Below are 23128 nucleotides of genomic sequence, written 5' to 3'. Positions count from 1 at the left end.
ACTGGAAGTTATTGTTACACTAGCATGTCGCTTATGGCTGTATTTAGGGGGCTACTGATGTCTAACAGTTATTTTTCTATTGCTGCTGACAGTGATGCTAATATGTTCGCATTCAATTCTTATTTTGTCCCATAGAAGCAGGGCTGCCCCTGCCCATAGGCAAAACATGCGCCGTGCCAAGGACAAGGTGCTTCATCTAAAATGTTATGCAAACTTATTCATAGCCCCTTCCTGCTCTGTTATTGCTAAGAATATAATGGCACATTTCTCTAAACACTCTTAATGTGTCCCGTGGTGCACAGTGTTAGTGCCAGCATGATAATTGGTAGAATTGTGAATCTCAGACCGACTCACGATTGGATTATTTTCAGATTCTTGGGGTGATGATTCGATTCAGAATTGATTCAACATGGTTTTCAATTCAAACCGATTCCTGCAATATATTATTTGGTTTAAAAAAATTTTTTTTTTTAAAACATCGAAAGTGATTCTCAATCTGTTACAGTACGCGGGCTCCATCTAGTGGCACGCCAAAGAATCACTTAATTAAATATTCAAACACAGTGTTACTGTTCAAACTGTGTGTAATGTTACAATGGCCAAAAATATTAGGTATACTTGGTAAAAAAAAACCTCTGCTTGTTTTTAATTCATGTTTAGGCCTACCATGCTGTTGGTCATTATAGTCCTACCTGGAGAGCCAAGTGTTTTTTGAGGTGGTATTTTGGGAAAAAAAAGTGTAAGAACCACTGGGTAAGAGCAGGGGTCCCCATACTTTTTGACTTGGGGCTGCACTTGTCATGGCGCGAACTCGAACCCGCTTTTCCCTGGCAGCTGGGTCTGCCAGCACCTCCGCTGGCAGCGCGCCGAGACACGCCCCTGCTCGCGCTGGCCGCGTCACGCCCACATGCCGGCAAGGCTGTGGGCGATCAGCAATCTGCACACCTGGGACTGATGAGGGCGAGCGGTATAAGGACCAGTGGACCCTAGAATCCTCGTGAAAAGTTAAACTGTCTTTCGTGTACCTGCTTTCCCGAGTTCACCTGTTGTGATCCCCTGTCGTTCCTCTCTGGATTCTGGACTGCCTCCCTTGGATCTCGACCTCTCACTTGACCCCGGACTGCCTTCCTGCTTTGTCCCTCCTCTCGCTTAACACAACACTTGGTAACACACACTACAGTTAACCACACACATAGCCTCACACGCACACTCTTGGATTTTGACACACACACCATTCTATAATTTATTTGTTAGTATTGTTTGATTATTATATATATATATATATATATATATATATATATATATATATATATATATATATATATATATATATATATATATATATATATATATATATATATATATATATATATTGTCTATATATATTATATATATATTGTCTATATATATTATATATATATTGTCTATATATATTATATATATATTGTCTATATATATAATAAATCCTAGACCTTTACTGCCCCTTGTGTCTGTGCCGTCAACTCCCTTCAGTAAACATAACAGCATTGGGTTAAAAAAATTTGGCCGGGGGCCGGGCTATATATACAGTATATATATATATATTTTCTATATATATATTGTCTATATATGTAATAAATCCTAGACCTTTACTGCCCCTTGTGTCTGTGCCGTCAACTCCCTTCAGTAAACATAACAGCATTGGGTTAAAAAAATGTGGCCGGGGGCCGGGCTATATATACAGTGTATATATATATATATATATATATATATATATATATATATATATATATATATATATATATATATATATATATATATATATATATTATTCCTCGTGCACTAATTGACTGAAAGAGCGAGCACTTACCGCGTGTTTGCCTGACACTGCGGCGTGAGCGCGATGTAATCAAAATGCATTTTTAGACAATAGGATTTGCCTGAGCGGCTAGGAGACACCAAGAGTAACAAGCAGTAGGATTGGATTAGAAAGGACAGATTTTAAAAAAAATTATTATAATAATTTTAAAAAATATATAAAAAATAAAATTTTTACTTGGGACATCACCTGGGCCGGATTTTGGACACTGGCGGGCCGTAGTTTGGGGACCCCTGGTTAGAGGATACAGAAACTTCTCTTGGCTGCTGACTGATGACGTATACACGCAGTGAGCAAGCCGTAGATGGCCTAAAAACATATTTTCTTAGTAAATTATTCTTTAAAAAAAAAAAAAAAAAAAATTTTTTTATAGATTTTTGAAAATTATGCCGCGAATTAGAAACGGAACACAGTTTTTGGAGCACCCTTAATAATAGGCATACAGTAATCAAATCCCGGTCAGAGATGTGCCAAGACATGATTACTTTATGTTAAATGTGTTATTTTGCACTAAAAACATGAATTTCAAAATTTGGTATCAAGTTACTTACATTTTCAATTCATCGAAATGTTATTCAAAAATCAAGAATTTATTTCCATTAACTCGTTTTAGTACAAAAATGCATCAAATAACATAAACATTTTGATGAAAAAAGTATAAAGATCCCTTGCCATAAAATCAAAAACTAAGGTCTTAGGTCCCTAATTTAGCTTGGGACGGCCCTGTATAGAAGTTGACTGTAATATGCTGCCCTCTAGGGGTTAGGGAAAGAACAGGAAGTGCTCAACTTTAACTATATAACAAGAAGGCTATTTATTACAAGTAAGTTAAAGTTAAAGTACCAATGATTGTCACACACACACTCGGTGTGGCGAAATTATTCTCTGAATTTGACCCATCACCCTTGATCACCTCCTGGGAAGTGAGAGGAGCAGTGAGCAGCAGCAGTGGCTGCGCCCGGGAATCATTTTTGGTGATTTAACCCCCAATTCCAACCCTTGATGGAAAGAAGCACTAAAAAGAGAAAAAAGTGCAGAGAGCGACAGTTCCTCCCAGTTAAATATTGCATTTTGACGATGTGAATAAAATGGAAACACAATCCAAGTTTCAGTTTCATTTCCTCATGCATTCTTTTACTAAGTTGACTTCTCAGCCACTTGGCTTCTGCCAAAAAACTAAATGTACAAGTTTTCGGAAGTGTTATTGATTAATTGTTAATATATTTTATAGACCCTACAGGAGATGTTTTATACTGTTTTGGGGTTGCTATGATATGCTGTGATATGTACCAGCATTCTTTCTTTCATGTTCAGTTGAAGACCACGTTGTGACACTGAATTCAATGCAACCGCCGAGAGCACTTTACAATGCACAGAAAGCAGGAGTGACAAGAATGCTTTACCTGTGAGCGCAATGACCTGGAGCCTAGGGGTGTGGCCATCCTGGTGAGAGCAGGCAGGCAGGCAGGACCTACTAAGTAACTCCTCAGACTTCCTGAAGTGAGCAGTGCCTCAACATGTAGATACAAACACGGGGTAACCATTCAAATTGCGAATCCTTGGACACATCAAGGGAGGGAATCCTCCCCTACGACCAAGGTAATATCTGACAATATTAACACAGTCCATTTACATTATTTAAGTCAACGCAGGAATGCCATTACTGTTCTACAGATGTGCAAATGTTTAACCTGAGAAAACCAGTCACAGATTAATTAGATTTTAATCAAAGTCACTATTTGATAATAACAACACATATTCATGTAATCAGTGTCACATTTAAATGGAGTTGTGTCCTACGGGCTTACATGGCAGAGTCAGTAGATAAGTAACCAAGTCAGTCTGCTTACAGGTCAGAAGTGTTTACAACTTTTAAAAGTGAACATTTAGACCTATTATCCTCGTCTGCATGTATTTGTGGACTGAGACTTTTATTTCATTTGTGTTTTCCTACTGTAGAGTAATCAAGCATGTCCCTGTGGCGATACCTGACTCTTCTCTTGGCCATAGCTGTTTACATACGCAAAGGTAAGGCCACAGTGTATACATATCTCACTTAACCGTAGTACTGTAAACTGTTATGCATACAGGAGGCGTCATGTTGAGGCACTTTAATGTGGTTATCAAGAAAACCCTCATTTCCCCTCCATTATCACACCTCAGATGACTTTAACAACATTGTGGCATCAAGTAGTTTCTGTTGAGCAATAGATCCTGAGCGGGTATCTGTACACATAGCAGTCATATTGGACAGCAGGGAGACTCAACGCCATTGTTTTGGGGGCTACATTTTCAGAAAGCTAAGGATTTCTCCCTTCACTATTAGTTTTATAGTGTGTCTATCCCTGAGAACCAGCGTCCTCTACAGTGGACGTTTTATTTTCGTCTATTTATTTTGTTAGAGTTACAGGAGCGCAGGGACCTACTAGTGTTTTTAAGAATCCGCTGCAAAAATGTGAGGTTCTCACAAGTTTTTTTGAACTGAGCTCGCAGACCACCAGTTGAATAACCCACATGACGAAAGAGAGAGGACATAAAATGGAACCTTAAGGAGCACCAAAGAAGTTGAACAAATGACCACTGACTGCATCTGAAGTAAACAAGCTACAGCAACGCCTTAGTTCACGGGTGTCACACTCATTTTCATTGAGGGCCACATCGCAGTTATGGCTGCCCTGTGAATTATATATAAATGTATAAGTAGTCACTTTATTATATTATTACACAATTGCTTATGCATTTTATTATTGTATATTTTTAATGTAGGCCTACAGCCCAGCAAGATTTTTCACGTTATATTTGAGGTGTTTTTTTACGGCATATAGTTGTGAATGGTAAAAGCATACACCTATTTTGTTGTTTTTTTTACCGTAAAATATATTGTCATTTTAACAGTGCACAATTTGATGGATAATATATAGGTCAAGCAAATATTTAAGTATTTATTTTCATTTTAATACATTTGGAATGTATGATGTATAATATTTGTGGCATTATTAGACGACATTTAAGTTTAAAATATATGCAACTACATGCAGTGCATGTATTCTTATCTGTCAAAATGGAAAGAAAGAATGCATTTAGTAATAAAAGAAGGTACTTTATTGCCGCACAAGATTTCCACGCTTTTGCGGGCCACATAAAATGATGTCGCGGGCCAAATTGCCCGCGGGTGTTTGACACATGTACCTTAGTTACATAAATCACACTAACTTACATTAAAATGTGTAACTGCCAAAAAGGAGAGGACTTAAAGAAGAATGCGTCGGTTATGTACATCACAAGTAAGGACCCCAGTGTTTTAAGGTTAAAGTGTCCATGCAACCCAGCATGCACAATACATTGATACGTTGATCATACATATGTTTTTTAAAACTTACTTCTAAACAAAGTTGCAAAATAGTTGTGTTTGTAAATTGACACAACGTTGATGTCTAACGTAGGGAAATGACCAAATTTTAATGGTCAAATCAACGTCCCGTCCTGACATTGAATAAATGTCAAAAAGCATGTTGTTTCAACGTTGTATTTGTGTTGTAAAATATTGGTTGGGAAATGACCAAAATTCAATGGCCAAGTCAACGTCCGAACCCAACATTGATTAAACGTTGTCAAAAAGCATGTTCCAACGTCAGGTTTGAGTTGCTCAACATCAGGACTTAAAGGCCTACTGAAATGAATTTTTTTTATTTAAACGGGGATAGCAGATCTATTCTATGTGTCATACTTGATCATTTCGCGATATTGCCATATTTTTGCTGAAAGGATTTAGTATAGAACAACGACGATAAAGATTGCAACTTTTGGTATCTGATAAAAAAAAGGCTTGCCCCTACCGGAAGTAGCGTGACGTAGTCAGTTGAACATATACGCAAAGTTCCCTATTGTTTACAATGATGGCCGCATGAAGTGAGAGAGATTCGGACCGAGAAAGCGACAATTTCCCCATTAATTTGAGCGAGGATGAAAGATTTGTGGATGAGTAAAGTGCAAGTGAAGGACTAGTGGGGAGTTGAAGCTATTCAGATAGGGAAGATGCTGTGAGAGCCGGGGGTGACCTGATATTCAGCTGGGAATGACTACAACAGTAAATAAACACAAGACATATATATACTCTATTAGCCACAACACAACCAGGCTTATATTTAATATGCCACAAATTAATCCTGCATAAAAACACCTGCGTGTTTGTTACGCTAGCTCCTAGCTCCTCTGCTAGCTCCTAGCTCCATAGAACACGCCAATACAATTCAAACACCTGATCAACACACACAATCACTCAGCCCAAAAGACCGTTCACCTAACCCAAGGTTCATAAAGCTTATATATTTTTAAAAAGTTACGTACGTGACGCGCACATACGGTCAAGCTCTCAAATGTTTAGCAGCCAAGGCTGCATACTCACGGTACCTGATATTCAGCTGGGAATGACTACAACAGTAAATAAACACAAGACATATATATACTCTATTAGCCACAACACAACCAGGCTTATATTTAATATGCCACAAATGAATCCTGCATAATAACACCTGCGTGTTTGTTATGCTAGCTCCTAGCTCCTCTGCTAGCTCCTAGCTCCATAGAACACGCAAATACAATTCAAACACCTGATCAACACACACAATCACTCAGCCCAAAAGACCGTTCACCTAACCCAAGGTTCATAAAGCTTGTATATTTTTAAAAAGTTACGTACGTGACGCGCACATACGGTCAAGCTATCAAATGTTTAGCAGCCAACGCTGCATACTCACGGTACCTGATATTCAGCTGGCAATGATTACAACAGTAAATAAACACAAGACATATATATACTCTATTAGCCACAACACAACCAGGCTTATATTTAATATGCCACAAATTAATCCTGCATAAAAACACCTGCGTGTTTGTTATGCTAGCTCCTAGCTCCTATGCTAGCTCCTAGCTCCATAGAACACGCCAATACAATTCAAACACCTGATCAACACACACAATCACTCAGCCCAAAAGACCGTTCACCTAACCCAAGGTTCATAAAGCTTATATATTTTTAAAAAGTTACGTACGTGACGCGCACATACGGTCAAGCTCTCAAATGTTTAGCAGCCAAGGCTGCATACTCACGGTACCTGATATTCAGCTGGGAATGACTACAACAGTAAATAAACACAAGACATATATATACTCTATTAGCCACAACACAACCAGGCTTATATTTAATATGCCACAAATTAATCCTGCATAAAAACACCTCCGTGTTTGTTATGCTAGCTCCTAGCTCCTCTGCTAGCTCCTAGCTCCATAGAACACGCCAATACAATTCAAACACCTGATCAACACACACAATCACTCAGCCCAAAAGACCGTTCACCTAACCCAAGGTTCATAAAGCTTATATATTTTAAAAAAGTTACGTACATACGCAAAAAAAAGTTGCGCACATACGGTCAAGCGATCAAATGTTTAGAAGCCAAAGCTGCATACTCACAGTAGCACGTCTGCGTCTTTGTCATCCAAATCAAAGTAATCCTGGTAAGAGTCTGTGTTGTCCCAGTTCTCTACAGGCGTCTGTGTATCGAAGTCAAAAGTCCTCCTGGTTAGAGTCTCTGTTATCCGAGTTCTTCCATCTTGACTGCATCTTTCGGGAATGTAAACAAAGAAGCGCCGGCTGTGTACTGTTGTGGCTGACTACGTTCGAAAAATACGTCCATTTCGCACCGACAACTTTCTTCTTTGCTTGCTCAGCTTCCTTCTCCATAATGCAATGAACATGATTGAAACAGATTCACGAACACAGATGTCCAGAATACTGTGGAATTATGAAATGAAAACAGAGCTTTTTCGTATTGGCTTCAATGTGGAAGGCATACCCGTGTTCGCCGGTCTACGTCACGCGCATACGTCATCCTCAGAGGCGTTTCGAACCGGAAGTTTAGCGGCAAATTTAAAATGTCACTTTATAAGTTAACCCGGCCGTATTGGCATGTGTTATAATGTTAAGATTTCATCATTGATATATAAACTATCAGACTGCGTGGTCGGTAGTAGTGGGTTTCAGTAGGCCTTTAATTCAACAAGTTCTCAACGTTGTTTTAATGTCTTGTGCCTGCTGGGAAGGATCTGCCAATGCGTTTACAGAGTGGTCCAAGCAACTATAAAAAACAGCAGTTTGGAATTTTGTACAAAAATGTTTGTTTCACAAGTTTTGAACTGAACTCAAGGGCCCTATGGTTTTAGTTCCAGGCCGATTTTGGGCCCCAGGCCGCCGGTTGAATATCACTGTTGTACAGGGTTTGTACAACTAATTGCTTTAATGTTCACATATATTTTTATACATATATCATCTCAATCTTCTACTTCCACTTTACAGCAGAACAATACTGTAACTGATCCGTCCGCCCCTGAATGCATCATCTGGCACATGAACAAAATTGTGATACAAGTCAAAGAGTAACTTTTTGACAGTTGGCACCATGAGTGACCGGGCTCCTCTTACATGGCCGCATAAGGAAGCACGTGCCAACAACAGATAAGTGCCCGACAAAGGCATTAATAATGAGTCATGGCAGTGTTGGGATGTAAATGTCTGTAAGTCGTTTAAAGAGAAAAAGGGAAACCAACCGTAAAATGTTGAAATAGCCTTTTTGCACAAACTTGTCTAATTCCTGGAATAAAATGAGTAGCGTATGGTGAACAGTTACAGTAATATTAGCACTATGCAACTGCTTACTTTGGGAAAATGCAGTCTCATGCGAACATGACAGAAATTGTACAATAATGTGGTTTCCTTCAACATAACATTATGCATGATGTAGAGTCCCATACATGTCCACATGATAATTATCATCTGATTCCACTGTGTTGTGGTGGTTTACCAATAAGAACAAACCAAACATGCACCTATTTTTAACATATTTCAAAACTGTATGCTTGTGTTTTTATCTATTTTTAATTTATTACACTGTTTCGTCAATCTATTTTTTTATTTTTTTTGTAGATGGAAAATAGCATCATTGCTATAATCCGGTATATTTGCACAATGTACTATGTGTTATTGTGTTCATTAATGTGCACTGTCCCTTTAAATAAAAAAAAACTCCCGTGATCCTAGACTGCTCACTTGTAAATTCAAACGCTTGTTATTGTTTTGATAATGACAATGCGGCTTGGATGTCATTATAATAGCACCTCAATTTATCTCAATTGGTTCTGTGACAGAGCTCTTAAGTCAAAACACTTGTATCTCAAATCAATGTCACCCATTGAGATGAATCAAAATGAATTTAAACGGTGATTTTAACATGTAACATATCTTTAAAAACCTTTTAGATTAGAACTATTGTATCAAGACAATGCAACAGAACAAACTACTAACAACTGCAGTAGTTTAATGATGTCATGTAATAATAATGTAGTGCATTTACCTTGGAGAGCAGACTCCCAAAGTAGCTCCTTCCAGCTGCTTCTCCATCAAATACACCATCAGCCGCTTCATAGGGTTTAGTGTGTGTGCCTCACAATAGGAAGGTCCTGGGTTCGAGCCCAAGTCTTTGTGTGGAGTTTGCATGTTCTCCCCGTGATTGCGTGGGTTCCCTCCGGGTACTCCAGCTTCCTCCAACCTCCAAAGACATGCACCTGGGAATAGGTTGATTGGCAACACTAAATTGGCCCTAGTGTGTGAGTGTGAATGTTGTCTGTCTATCTGTGTTCCCGGGTGTACCCCGCCTTCCGCCTGAATGCAGCTGGGATAGGCTCCGGCCACCCCCGCGACCCCGAGCGGGACAAGCGGTAGAAAATAAATGGATGGCTGGATAGATATTATCTTAACATTCTTAGCTCTTTCTGCTTCAGTATGGTGCAGTCTAGCAGTGATACGCTCGAACTGCGACTATGTCCTCTGTTATGTTTTTAGAGATTTTTTTCTTTGATTCAATAAATATCATCCAATTCTTCTTCTCAGTATTGTCCATCACACTCACTTTCTTCCTTCTCATGGTTGGAAAAACAAAGTAATGTCCATCTTTAGCTGTAAGCTAATGCTAAGAAGTAAGACCAGATGTTCTGGGCAGATCTTACGTGGTGACATTTGTTACAACAACTAATGGCGGGGATGCCTGTAACTCCTTTGTTTTGCTTGCAACTTAAATCATAACAAATAGCCGAGAGACAGCTCTTATCTCAAAATACTCTTAAGTTGGGGACATCCGCTGAAAAGAATTTCAACTGTCAGGTAGCTAAGAAATATGATATCGTGTATATAATGTTTTATTGTTATTGCTCAGTTGACTTTTAAATTAAAAAAGCTAAATTTTGTCTTTTATTATGTCTTGACAACATTTTTAACAAAAAAAAATTTGGGTGACTTGCAGGGTCGATATGGTAATCACATTAATTGGCGTTGTCACTGCAATTTATAATATTGGCATTATTTCTGCGAATGTAGGCTAACTAAATGTAGTTGGAGCTAGTCAGTGACTTTATGCTGATTTGTTTTTGACCTCTCCGAATTGAAAAATACTCTCTCCTTACTTTCAGCTGAGAAATGTGATCACCGGGTGGATTTACAGCTGGGTCACGCGATCATCGGCACCACCCTGAAGATGAAGTTGTTGCTGTTCACCAGGGACACTATTCATTGCGGCTCATTCCTGTCTCACAGCAATCTGTCAGCTGACCCTAACTTCAACCTGTCAAGGCCCACCACCTTTGTCATACATGGGTATCGGCCCACGGGTTCTCCCCCCAATTGGGCTGACCAGATCACAGAGCTGCTTCTGGCCAGGAAAGACCTCAATGTAATATATGTGGACTGGAATTACGGAGCTGCTAATTTAAATTATTTCAAGGTGGTGGAGAACACACGCAAGGCAGCACACAACCTCACTGCCTTTGTTAAAAAGATGCAGGTAACTATTAGCATGTCCCACTTAGGGATGGGTACCAAATTCACTACTTTGATCGGTACTGACCGAAGTCCGTCGGTACAACCGGGTACAGATTCACGTAAAATGAAACAGTAGGTACCATATTTTGATACTTTTGTTGCTCGTGACGTCATGTCCGGTTGCGCTCAAAGTAAGGCTGCACTTTTCAAAATGCACTAGCTTGATGCTAATTTACATTGGATATGCCATATACCTGGTACTGATTAGTATTAGCCATTCTACATGGTGATTGCTTCACTTTCAAATTTGGTAGTCAAAAATACAACTGAGATGCGGGTTACAATCAAAGTGCGTAATAAACACAATACTTACAGTACAAACACTTTGTAGGGCTCAACATAAGACAAGATTGGCACATTCAACTTAAAGAGGAACTGCACTTTTTTCTCAATTTTGACTATAGTTCACAATCATTGTGAAAGACATGACGACGGATGTATTTTTTTTATGCATTCTAAATCGTAAATAAATGTGATAAAAAGTTTGCTTACAATTGAGCCTGTGGGAGCTGCTCTATTCTGCCTATAAAGCCCTTAAAATAACATATATAAATACCTCCTTTAGGGTTTTATGTACACTTAATATTTACATATTTTGCTCATTTTAAGCATACACAGTGCATTCATTTCAAAAACGCATCACGACGTTCAAACGCCATCACTGATTATTACTCATGCAGACACCATGAGAGCCAACAAACACAATACAACATCACTTACTGTACAAGGTCTACTGTCATTAGGATGCCAACTGCTAAGATGTTCATATATTACCATTTAAATGAAGATTGACTCATAATCCTCGCAAAGAAAAGGGGAATAGAACAAGTGTCTTTTCGTGTAGTTCTCGCCATTCCCGGGTCTAAATTGGCTGTCAAAGTCATCCTTCTACTATCCTGGTGAGAGGCATCATTTATGATCGACAAAGTTTGACGAGCAAAGAAACAAGAAAGTTGCTCATCAGTCGATCATGTCAATTTTGGCACACAAGCTCATGATCACGGCGGCGCTCAAAATAGCTTGTCTGTTTTAGGGCATATAATAACAATATCACTGATACTTGGTTAATATACAAATCACGAAATGTAAAGGGAGTTTTGTTGGCACTTTTTGGATGTTTTTATTGGGTTTTATGGCTGAATAGAGGACCTCCCATTGGCTCTGCTGTAAGTGGACTTTTATTTACGAGTAAGAATGCAATTTAAAAAAATACATCCGTCATGTCTTTCATAATTATAGGCAAAAAAAAAAAAAAAAAGCAGTTCCTCTTTAAGGAGGTCATATCGTTTACATATAAAACATTTCATTATGGTCTACATAACAAGTGATGGTGAATCTTTGGTGAAAATTTTGCATAGATTGTGTTTTACAGACCTATTTTCAATACAAATGTATGGTTTGCATAAAAGGGCCACTTTAATACTTTAACTGCACTACTGCTACGAATCCTTGTAAACAATAGAGGCCCGAGCCAGCTAATACAGTTATCAATGCAACAGGCTACATAATCGTTCACAAGGCTCGCGAAAGTGATAATCGATTAGAGTACGAACTGGTCCATTGCCAAACACATTAGGCACTCATCCAATTTAAATAAGTTTTTAGAAAGATCATTTGTTATTTTGCCGGTAAATGGTGATGCTATTTTTACAGTAGAAGGCTAAGCTAGCTACACAACAACTCAAGCTAACATTGCTAACCTATCGTTCACACATTTCTAACCTACTGCTATTACTTACGGTTTCATCGTCTCCTCCATTGCCATAAAGAGTAGTTACCGAGCCTACCTTTAAAAGTTTTTTTTTATCCATTTTTTTGTAAAAGTCTGTGGTTGAAGCAGGGCTAATCGTTGCACGCACTCAAATAGATTTCCTCACAGTGTAAGGCACATTGCCACAAATCATAAGAGTAAGGCACTTTTTACTTCAGATGAGACTGAAAGTTAGTGTAGTGACTTGTTCTGGTTTAAGCAAACAAACAACAGAGCATTTTTCTTCATTGGGTATAATCGTTGACATGATGTTGTAGCACAGCCGGTTTTACATAAATTAAAATAAGCTGAGTCACGCAAGGATGTTTGGGTACATGTCTACCATATATGGATAATCCGTTGACGTCACATATGGCAAAAACGTCACAAAAGGAGTAAATTCCAAACGGATCATTTGGAGGAGGTATAAAGGAAGGCAAGATTGTTTTATAAATATCTCTGCATTGCTTCCACGGTTTGATTTGAAATTTTGGGGACTTATGTAGACCCCAAATACACACAAGCAGGTACCATCAGGTTAAAAAAAAGTTGTTTTTGCATGATAGGAACTCTTTAATGGCAAAGACTACTTCCTGACAACAACATCACACCTAGGACAAACTGAAATAAATGCATACTTGCAAATGAGAATTTTTTTTAACCAAACAATTAACATTTATTACCACATGAACCGTACACAAAAGTACAGACAATTGGTACCATTGAGTAACAATATTGATTCTCAGGTACCAAAAATTGGTACCATGTCAGTTCCAATGTGAAAGATACCCATCCCTAGTTTTACTCTATAATCCATACTATGATATAATTTATTAATGACAGTATAGACATTTTTGGTGTCTAATTGGGGATTTTTGCAGGAGCACGGTGCCTCTCTAAACGACATTCACATGATTGGAATCAGTCTCGGTGCTCACATTTCTGGTTTTGTGGGGGCTAACCTGAATGGGACTATTGGAAGAATTACAGGTAAGCACTTTGATTGCAGTTATTTAATTGAATCTATAAAAAATAATAAACCCTATTTGACCTAATGTGGAAAAATATTTCTTTATATATCAACTCATTAACAACAAAATTGCCTTTAATTTCCACATCCAAGCCTGATAGAAGAAAAATAAATGTTATCAGAAAAGTTGAGAAGTTGCACTTGATGAGAATACTTTTTTTTAAGAATTAAGTTGCAATTGTCCTTTTTCAAAGGGGTCATCTTTTTATTACTATTATTTTAAAATGACAAGAGGTTCTTATAGCGATACAGTGGTGCCTCAGTTTTCATACATCCAAGTTTTAATATGATTCAGTTTTAGTTGAAGTCTCACCAAAAACGTCCTGATTATAGTACAACTAAAGACATATTGGTGACTCATTCTCTACACTTTATTTTTTTATTGAGTTCTGCAAAATAATCTACCATGGGGCCACATAAAGTTACAGTAATAGTCAAAGTCAACGAGAGCCGTAGAGTCCGTGTTTCCAGAGTGTCACTGAACTCACCACACTGCTAGCCAAACAATCATGAGTAAAAATGGCACTTAAAGGCCTACTGAAATGAATTTTTTTTATTTAAACGGGGATAGCAGATCTATTCTATGTGTCATACTTGATCATTTTGCGATATTGCCATATTTTTGCTGAAAGGATTTAGTATAGAACAACGACGATAAAGATTGCAACTTTTGGTATCTGATAAAAAAAAGGCTTGCCCCTACCGGAAGTAGCGTGACGTAGTCAGTTGAACATATACGCAAAGTTCCCTATTGTTTACAATGATGGCCGCATGAAGTGAGAGAGATTCGGACCGAGAAAGCGACAATTTCCCCATTAATTTGAGCGAGGATGAAAGATTTGTGGATGAGTAAAGTGCAAGTGAAGGACTAGTGGGGAGTTGAAGCTATTCAGATAGGGAAGATGCTGTGAGAGCCGGGGGTGACCTGATATTCAGCTGGGAATGACTACAACAGTAAATAAACACAAGACATATATATACTCTATTAGCCACAACACAACCAGGCTTATATTTAACATGCCACAAATTAATCCTGCATAAAAACACCTCCGTGTTTGTTATGCTAGCTCCTAGCTCCTCTGCTAGCTCCTAGCTCCATAGAACACGCCAATACAATTCAAACACCTGATCAACACACACAATCACTCAGCCCAAAAGACCGTTCACCTAACCCAAGGTTCATAAAGCTTGTATATTTTTAAAAAGTTACGTACGTGACGCGCACATACGGTCAAGCTCTCAAATGTTTAGCAGCCAAGGCTGCATACTCACGGTACCTGATATTCAGCTGGGAATGACTACAACAGTAAATAAACACAAGACATATATATACTCTATTAGCCACAACACAACCAGGCTTATATTTAATATGCCACAAATTAATCCTGCATAAAAACACCTGCGTGTTTGTTACGCTAGCTCCTAGCTCCTCTGCTAGCTCCTAGCTCCATAGAACACGCCAATACAATTCAAACACCTGATCAACACACACAATCACTCAGCCCAAAAGACCGTTCACCTAACCCAAGGTTCATAAAGCTTATATATTTTTAAAAAGTTACGTACGTGACGCGCACATACGGTCAAGCTCTCAAATGTTTAGCAGCCAAGGCTGCATACTCACGGTACCTGATATTCAGCTGGGAATGACTACAACAGTAAATAAACACAAGACATATATATACTCTATTAGCCACAACACAACCAGGCTTATATTTAATATGCCACAAATGAATCCTGCATAATAACACCTGCGTGTTTGTTATGCTAGCTCCTAGCTCCTCTGCTAGCTCCTAGCTCCATAGAACACGCCAATACAATTCAAACACCTGATCAACACACACAATCACTCAGCCCAAAAGACCGTTCACCTAACCCAAGGTTCATAAAGCTTGTATATTTTTAAAAAGTTACGTACGTGACGCGCACATACGGTCAAGCTCTCAAATGTTTAGCAGCCAAGGCTGCATACTCACGGTACCTGATATTCAGCTGGCAATGACTACAACAGTAAATAAACACAAGACATATATATACTCTATTAGCCACAACACAACCAGGCTTATATTTAATATGCCACAAATGAATCCTGCATAAAAACACCTGCGTGTTTGTTATGCTAGCTCCTAGCTCCTATGCTAGCTCCTAGCTCCATAGAACACGCCAATACAATTCAAACACCTGATCAACACACACAATCACTCAGCCCAAAAGACCGTTCACCTAACCCAAGGTTCATAAAGCTTATATATTTTTAAAAAGTTACGTACGTGATGCGCACGTACGGTACGGTACGTGTTATGCTAGCTCCTAGCTCCTATGCTAGCTCCTAGCTCCATAGAACACGCCAATACAATTCAAACACCTGATCAACACACACAATCACTCAGCCCAAAAGACCGTTCACCTAACCCAAGGTTCATAAAGCTTATATATTTTAAAAAAGTTACGTACATACGCAAAAAAAAGTTGCGCACATACGGTCAAGCGATCAAATGTTTAGAAGCCAAAGCTGCATACTCACAGTAGCACGTCTGCGTCTTTGTCATCCAAATCAAAGTAATCCTGGTAAGAGTCTGTGTTGTCCAAGTTCTCTACAGGCGTCTGTGTATCGAAGTCAAAAGTCCTCCTGGTTAGAGTCTCTGTTATCCGAGTTCTTCCATCTTGACTGCATCTTTCGGGAATGTAAACAAAGAAGCGCCGGCTGTGTACTGTTGTTGCTGACTACGTTCGAAAAATACGTCCATTTCGCACCGACAACTTTCTTCTTTGCTTGCTCAGCTTCCTTCTCCATAATGCAATGAACATGATTGCAACAGATTCACGAACACAGATGTCCAGAATACTGTGGAATTATGAAATGAAAACAGAGCTTTTTCGTATTGGCTTCAATGTGGAAGGCATACCCGTGGTCGCCGGTCTACGTCACGCGCATACGTCATCCTCAGAGGCGTTTCGAACCGGAAGTTTAGCGGCAAATTTAAAATGTCACTTTATAAGTTAACCCGGCCGTATTGGCATGTGTTATAATGTTAAGATTTCATCATTGATATATAAACTATCAGACTGCGTGGTCGGTAGTAGTGGGTTTCAGTAGGCCTTTAAAGCTGACTTCCGTAGTTTTGTAGAGAGACTGGTCTTGCACTCACACCTTAATGAAAGAGATTGAATTTCCTTGCACCAAGAAAGCTAGTCAGTCATTTTTTGTTCTGTCAGGTATCGTGCAGTATGGATGGACTGTACAGTATGATAGTTTTGCCAGAACAGATTGATGTACCTAAAAAACCAGTGGTGAGCCATCAAGGGCAGCAAGGCCTTTCTTTTCTGGCTTAACATAAATCATAATTTCATTTTTAATTTATTTGCTCTAAATATATAGAAGTATTCTCTTCATGCCCTATTAGGCTCCAGTCTTGCTGTTTTTACGTTAGAGCTTTTACCCAATCAGAATTCAGCTAGCTTTTTGCCAACGCTGTGTGTAAATCTGCCTGAGGTCTTCCGAATCAACAATGCGGTGGTCTGTGCAGTGTAGGCAAATTGGGCACATACGGTTGATAGACAGTTGCGATAGCCAATCAGATCACGTGTTGTTGACAATGTTGCCACACGTTGAACCGGGGTTCATTCAAATATTAACACTGAATTATTAATCTAACTCTTGATTTTAATCATTTTCAATAATTATATCTAACCTACTTAACAGTTTACAACCTTGTCAAATGATATGAAGCCACTGTGTTAATCACAAATATTAATATTAGGGCTTAGGTCAGGCTGATTACAAAATAAATATTAATCAAATATACTGCAAAAGAAAGGATTTATAAAAACTGATGAAAAATACATTTGTATACAATTACACAGTGCTAAAATTAATAAATTCCAACTAAATTAAGGATAAATATTAATATGTATATAAGTCTCTTAAATAAACATCATCATATAGACTCGTAAAAACTGATGAAAAATAAATTTACATATTTACTCAAATTTGTTACAATTATTTATTGCAATTTACAAACTATGTTGTGCTAAAATAAATAAATTCTAACTAAATAATAGTAAACAATAATACTAATCATGATATATGATTCTTCAATAAACTGTCCGTTAAATTAAAGTGCAAATTAAAATACAGCTTAACCAATTTAGTCATATTTTTTGCGCTGAAGAAACTTCTGTACTTTAAGGCCAAACTTATTCTGTTTGTTTGATATTGTCATTTCTGCCACAAATGGTGGAAAAGTGTACTACAGGTGAGCGCCGCTGCGGCCTGTACGGACCACATCTGAGAATATTTTTTGGCGGCCCTCTTTGTGGTGCTCGCGGCCCAACAATGGTCAAGAAACACTGGAGTAAATGATGACCCTCTTCTAATTGGGGGCTCGTCCGGCATGTGAACCTGGGACCTCTCACACCCTTAGTGAGAATCATAACCCTGCCTCGACCAACAAGCCACATTTTATGACACTTACTGGTTATTCACAGCTTTGGATCCGGCTGGACCTAAGTTCACTGGAACCGCCCCAAAGGACCGCCTGGACCCCACAGACGCCCTGTTTGTGGATGCTCTGCACACGGACATAGACGGTAAAACAATGACAATAATAATGACTTCATGAACGATATCATGTAATATTGCTTAAACCTGGTGATGTTTTGTTCCAGCTCTGGGCTACAGAGAAGCTGTAGGTCACATTGATTTTTACGCTAATGGAGGAACAGATCAGCCTGGCTGCCCCAAAACCATCTTTTCAGGTATTAAATGATGTAAAAAAAATAATTGCTGATTTGTTGTGTTTTTATTAACGTGCAGTTTAAATATTTGTGTAGGAAGCACCTACTTTAAATGTGACCACCAGAGATCAGTGTACCTTTTCTTTGAGTCCTTGAAACACACTTGCAGCAGCAGAACCTTCCCATGCGCCTCCTACACGGACTTCCTGGACGGTAACTGCATGAGCTGTGACCGCTTTGGCGACGCCGGATGCCCTGTTTTTGGTACTGTGATATCACGATTGTTAGAATAAGCAACACATGCACTAAATGGCCACCGCATCTATAAAAAGCTGCCTCTGTCAAAGAGGTATTTATCCATCCATTTTCTACCGCTTGTCCCTCTCAGGGTCGTGGGGTTGCCTATCCCAGCTGCATCCAGGCTGAAGGCGATGTACACCCTGGCCACCTCATTGCAGGGCCAACACAGACAACATTCACACTCACATTTAATTGAAGAATATTTTACAACAGCACCGAATCATACTGAGAGCTGTTTCTCATATTCTCATATTGCATATGTCATATTGCAGGGCCAACACAGACAACATTCACACTCACATTTAATTGAAGAATATTTTACAACAGCACCGCATCATACTGAGAGCTGTTTCTCATATTTTGAAACACTATTGATATTATCTGTGGTTTCATCCCAATCCAGGTTATGACATTGACAAATGGAAAGATGTCTTGTTGAGGATGGGCCAAACAAAAACATTCTTCTTCACCAATAGAAAGTCTCCATTCTGCAGTAAGTATGACGTTAAGAAACATAAAAGGTATGGAAAAAAATACACTGTACACATTCTCTTGGGGTCTGAATATCCTCATTTATTTGTACCCAATCACAAAAAAATAGACTGCTGTAGAAATAATCCCACTTATTCAACATAACATATATGCAGTATATACCAAATATTACTTGTATTCTCAATGTTTTTAACACTTAAAAGCCAGTACTCTGCAAAATTACTATTATTTATAGTTTAGACATATGTTTATTATTGTAATAATTATCATTGCACGCTTTTATTTTATCACGTCTTGACTACTGTAATGCACTTTAGACTGGAATAAGTCAAAATGCACTTTCATGCTTACAGTTAGTCCAGAACTCTGCGGCACAACTTTTACTGGGAACCAAAAAAAGGGAACACATCACCCTGATTCTCGCTTCTCAGCAGTGGCTTCTTGTTTGTTTTAGAATGTATTTAAAATTCTTACTCTTTGTTTTTAAAGCTTTAAATGGACTGGCCCCAAAGTACATCATAGACCTCATCCAAATGTATGCTCGAAGGGCCAGTTCCAACTGGTGGGGCCTAAAACGAGGTTTAAGACTAGGGGAGACACGGCCTTCTCTGTTGTTGGCCCTAAACTTAGGAATGGCCCCCACAGTTGATCGTTTTAAATATTGTCTTAAACCCCACTTTTATTCTCTGGCTTTTAAATCGGCGTGAGTCTTGTGGTCCTCTGTGTCTTTTATTGATTTATTCTATTTTATTGATTTGTCTTTTATTGGTTTATTCAATTGTATTGCTTAGTTTTTTTACTTGTTTTATTTTAAATGCTTGTAATTTAATTACTTTTCATGTTTTTTTTTAATGTGCAACACTCTGGAAACAGTTCTCTTGTTAATAGTACTATATAAATAAAGGGGATTGGATTGGATTAATATAGGTTAACAATTGACAACAACTTTGCAGTAGTGTTTCAACAATGTCAGATAATGCTTTTTTTAAACAGCATAAACATTGTAAGAAAGACACTGTTATATGTTAATATATTTTCCACTTTAAGCCATTCAAACTTTTGAGACTACATCAACTTTAGATATTCTTATCGGGGTATTTTAATTATTTACATATCTGTACAGTTTTTTATTGAAAAATAAATTACATGAAATACACTATTATTATTGGCTCTGGGATGGGTCAATAATTGTTAGCAATATTGCATAACAACACCACCACTAAAGGTAGTAATTACATAAAACGTCAGAGTCCCCAAAACTGCAGTAAAAATATGAATTATACATCTTATTATACATTTTGTGATTACATAGTCATTGTCCAAGCATTCTTAAATATAACAAAAGTATCAACACTATTGAATTGAAGAAATAAATTGTAGCTTTGTGCGTCTCACCTTCTTTATTAAAGTGCTGACACTCACAGCTTCTTTCTGTCATGATAGGGTTTACTTTTTGTGTTGTTTTCCATTAGTTATGGTTCTTTGCGCGTATTTTGTTCTGTTTCCTGTTTTGTGTTGAAGGTCTTCCCTTTAGTCCAGTCTGAGGAGGCTGTGGTGTGCAGCTGTTTGTAATAATATTTACAAATAATATGTAAAAATATCAATTATATGCTGTTCCACTTTAAACTGGTAAATTTTTACTTCAGCCTGAAATATACATATTAAATGCAGTACTATTAATATGTTGCAATTTTAACCCTACACTGCAAAAAAAGAGCTGCCAAAATATTTAAAAAACAAGATTTTAGGAAAAAATACTCAAAACTAGTTACATTAACTAGCTGCATGGACAGATAATTTTACTTGATGAGACATCTTAAATTAGATTTGTGTATCTAGAAATTAGCATAGCTTTTAAGATGGAAATAAATATTTTAGTCTGAAAAGCATTATTAAACGTGGAATTTCCTAAATTAAGCATCCTCGAGATGTTGTGGAATCTTTAAACATTTCTATGTGGGGAAAACCAAAATATCTTATTTGAAAAGTTACTTACGCAATTTAAACATTTTTAAACAAGAATAGAAAAATATAATTATTCATGTTAAAATTAAGATTAGTCAATGACTAAGAATAAGTAAATAGCTCTTAAAAATATAGAAAAGTCTAGAAAAAAAATATTGGCAAGTGGCATATAATTTGCAATGTATATTTACAGACCTTTACAGCTGTTATTGAAAAATAAAAATACAATTTTAAAAAACAACTCAGTTGGGGGTTTGAAATGTTGCTGCATGCTTTGAAAGGGAAAGGGTCCCGCCATCTGGTGGACAAATGAACGAATGAAAGCCAGGAGTCCACATTGAAAATATTGATTCATTTAATAATTTTTTCTCCTTAATTAGTTGGTGAAAAACCAGGAAGTGTCATTGAGTGTAAAATTTTTTTTTTTTTTCTCAGTGACAAACTACAGGCTTGATGTGGTAATATGGAACGAGGAAGTACACTGGGGATACATTACCGTTAAACTACATGGCAATGGCACAGATGCTGTGGCAAAGATCGGCCAGTAAGTCATATTCATAATGAATTCATCTGTCATTTTCCTTTCATGAGTGTGTCTGGTTTTTTTTTAGCAGAGCATCCGAATTTAAGAAATACACAGAGACGGCGTTGTTTGCCAATTTTGACACAGACCTCCTGTCAGTCAAAAAGATGTCTCTCATGTTCTCCACCGGGAACGTTTTCAAGCCCAAATATAAACTGCGTGTTCTCCGGGTTCGCCTCACACATCTGGAACGTAACGACAGGTACACTATACAAATATTTAGCCAAATTTTTTTCCAATTATTATACCTTTGTTTACGTGTGTCCTATAGGCCGCTATGTCGCTATGACCTCATCCTAGCAGAGGACAAAGAGGTCACCTTCTCTCCTCTTCCCTGCCAAGAGTCCAACTTTTGAGGCAAAATAAGTTCATGCTGCAGCATACAATCAACATCAAATATCCAACGTACTGTCTTTTTTTTTCATCTTTAGCATTTTTCACCAACCTCATTCTGTTCTCCATGACAAATAACTTAAAATAAATAACATGACAGTATTGCCTGTGTTCATTAAGTGAATGTAAATAGACTGTAAATGCAGATTTACATATATCTTCCATTACACTTATTTTCTACAAATAATCAATGTGTTTATTTATTTGTGTGAATGGATTTGTGATTGATTATTAATAAAAAAGAAAAACATTTTCACAGATTTCAATTTTTTCCTGTCAAATAAGTACAGTACACACACACACACACACACACACACACACACACACACACACACACACACACACACACACACACACACACACACACACACACACACACAAACACCAGGGGATATAATACTTTTCTTGGTCTTCCGTTTCACTAGATAATATCAGAAAAATCTGAATACTAAACTACAATTCATGTACTTTTTTTTGTAGATGTAGCACAAACATGCATACATTCATTGGCCATGCTCACAGTTGGTACCTGGTGGTTGTTTGAGCACACTGCTGCTAGTCCTGGATAGTCCCACTCGCTAATGCTTCAGTCACATGCAGGATTCTCACAGGAATGAGGTAAAAATACAGTGTACATACCTACTGTACTAATAACTCAGGCGTGTCCAAACTTCTTGCAGACCTCCCAAGGTCGCATACTGAAAAGTCAAACTATTCAAGGGCCATTTTGATTGTTTTTTTATTTTGTTAAAAAAATGTAATAAAAAGATAAAAAGAGACATAATAGTATATACAGTATTTAAAGACACAACTTAGAGTCAGCTCTGTGTTATAAGCGACAGTGTATTACTATAGTTATTAATATCAAAATTTCAGCTTTGTCTTCCTATTTTATATATATATACAGTATATATATATATATATATATATATATATATATATATATATATATATATATATATATATATATATATATATATATATATATATATACAGTATATATATATATATATATATATATATATATATGTATATATATATATATATATATATATATGTATATATATATATATTATACACTTTTACTGTTT

General features: G+C 37.5%; 1 protein-coding gene across 4 annotated transcripts; it reads left to right on the top strand.

The window, feature by feature from the left end:
* The first annotated feature begins 3295 nt into the window (after window positions 1-3295).
* Window positions 3296-22260, top strand: lipia (lipase, member Ia). 4 transcript variants are annotated; one of them, XM_062048558.1, is made up of 11 exons: window positions 3300-3457; window positions 3818-3886; window positions 10379-10749; window positions 13419-13527; window positions 18056-18157; window positions 18236-18325; window positions 18401-18568; window positions 19008-19097; window positions 21497-21605; window positions 21676-21846; window positions 21916-22260. In XM_062048558.1, exons 2-11 carry the CDS (start codon window positions 3829-3831, stop codon window positions 21998-22000), a joined length of 1353 nt encoding a protein of 450 aa, XP_061904542.1. In that variant the 5' UTR covers window positions 3300-3457; window positions 3818-3828; the 3' UTR covers window positions 22001-22260. The 4 variants fall into 4 exon arrangements, with proteins under 4 accessions (XP_061904540.1, XP_061904542.1, XP_061904543.1 ...); XM_062048559.1 differs by having other exon boundaries at window positions 3303-3457; window positions 18401-18517; window positions 21673-21846; XM_062048557.1 differs by having other exon boundaries at window positions 3304-3457; window positions 21673-21846.
* The last annotated feature ends 868 nt before the right edge of the window (window positions 22261-23128 follow it).

This window comes from Entelurus aequoreus, linkage group LG05, assembly GCF_033978785.1.
Source record: "Entelurus aequoreus isolate RoL-2023_Sb linkage group LG05, RoL_Eaeq_v1.1, whole genome shotgun sequence".
NCBI classification, from domain to species: domain Eukaryota; kingdom Metazoa; phylum Chordata; class Actinopteri; order Syngnathiformes; family Syngnathidae; genus Entelurus; species Entelurus aequoreus.
This window is presented reverse-complemented; position numbering and strand designations above follow the sequence as displayed.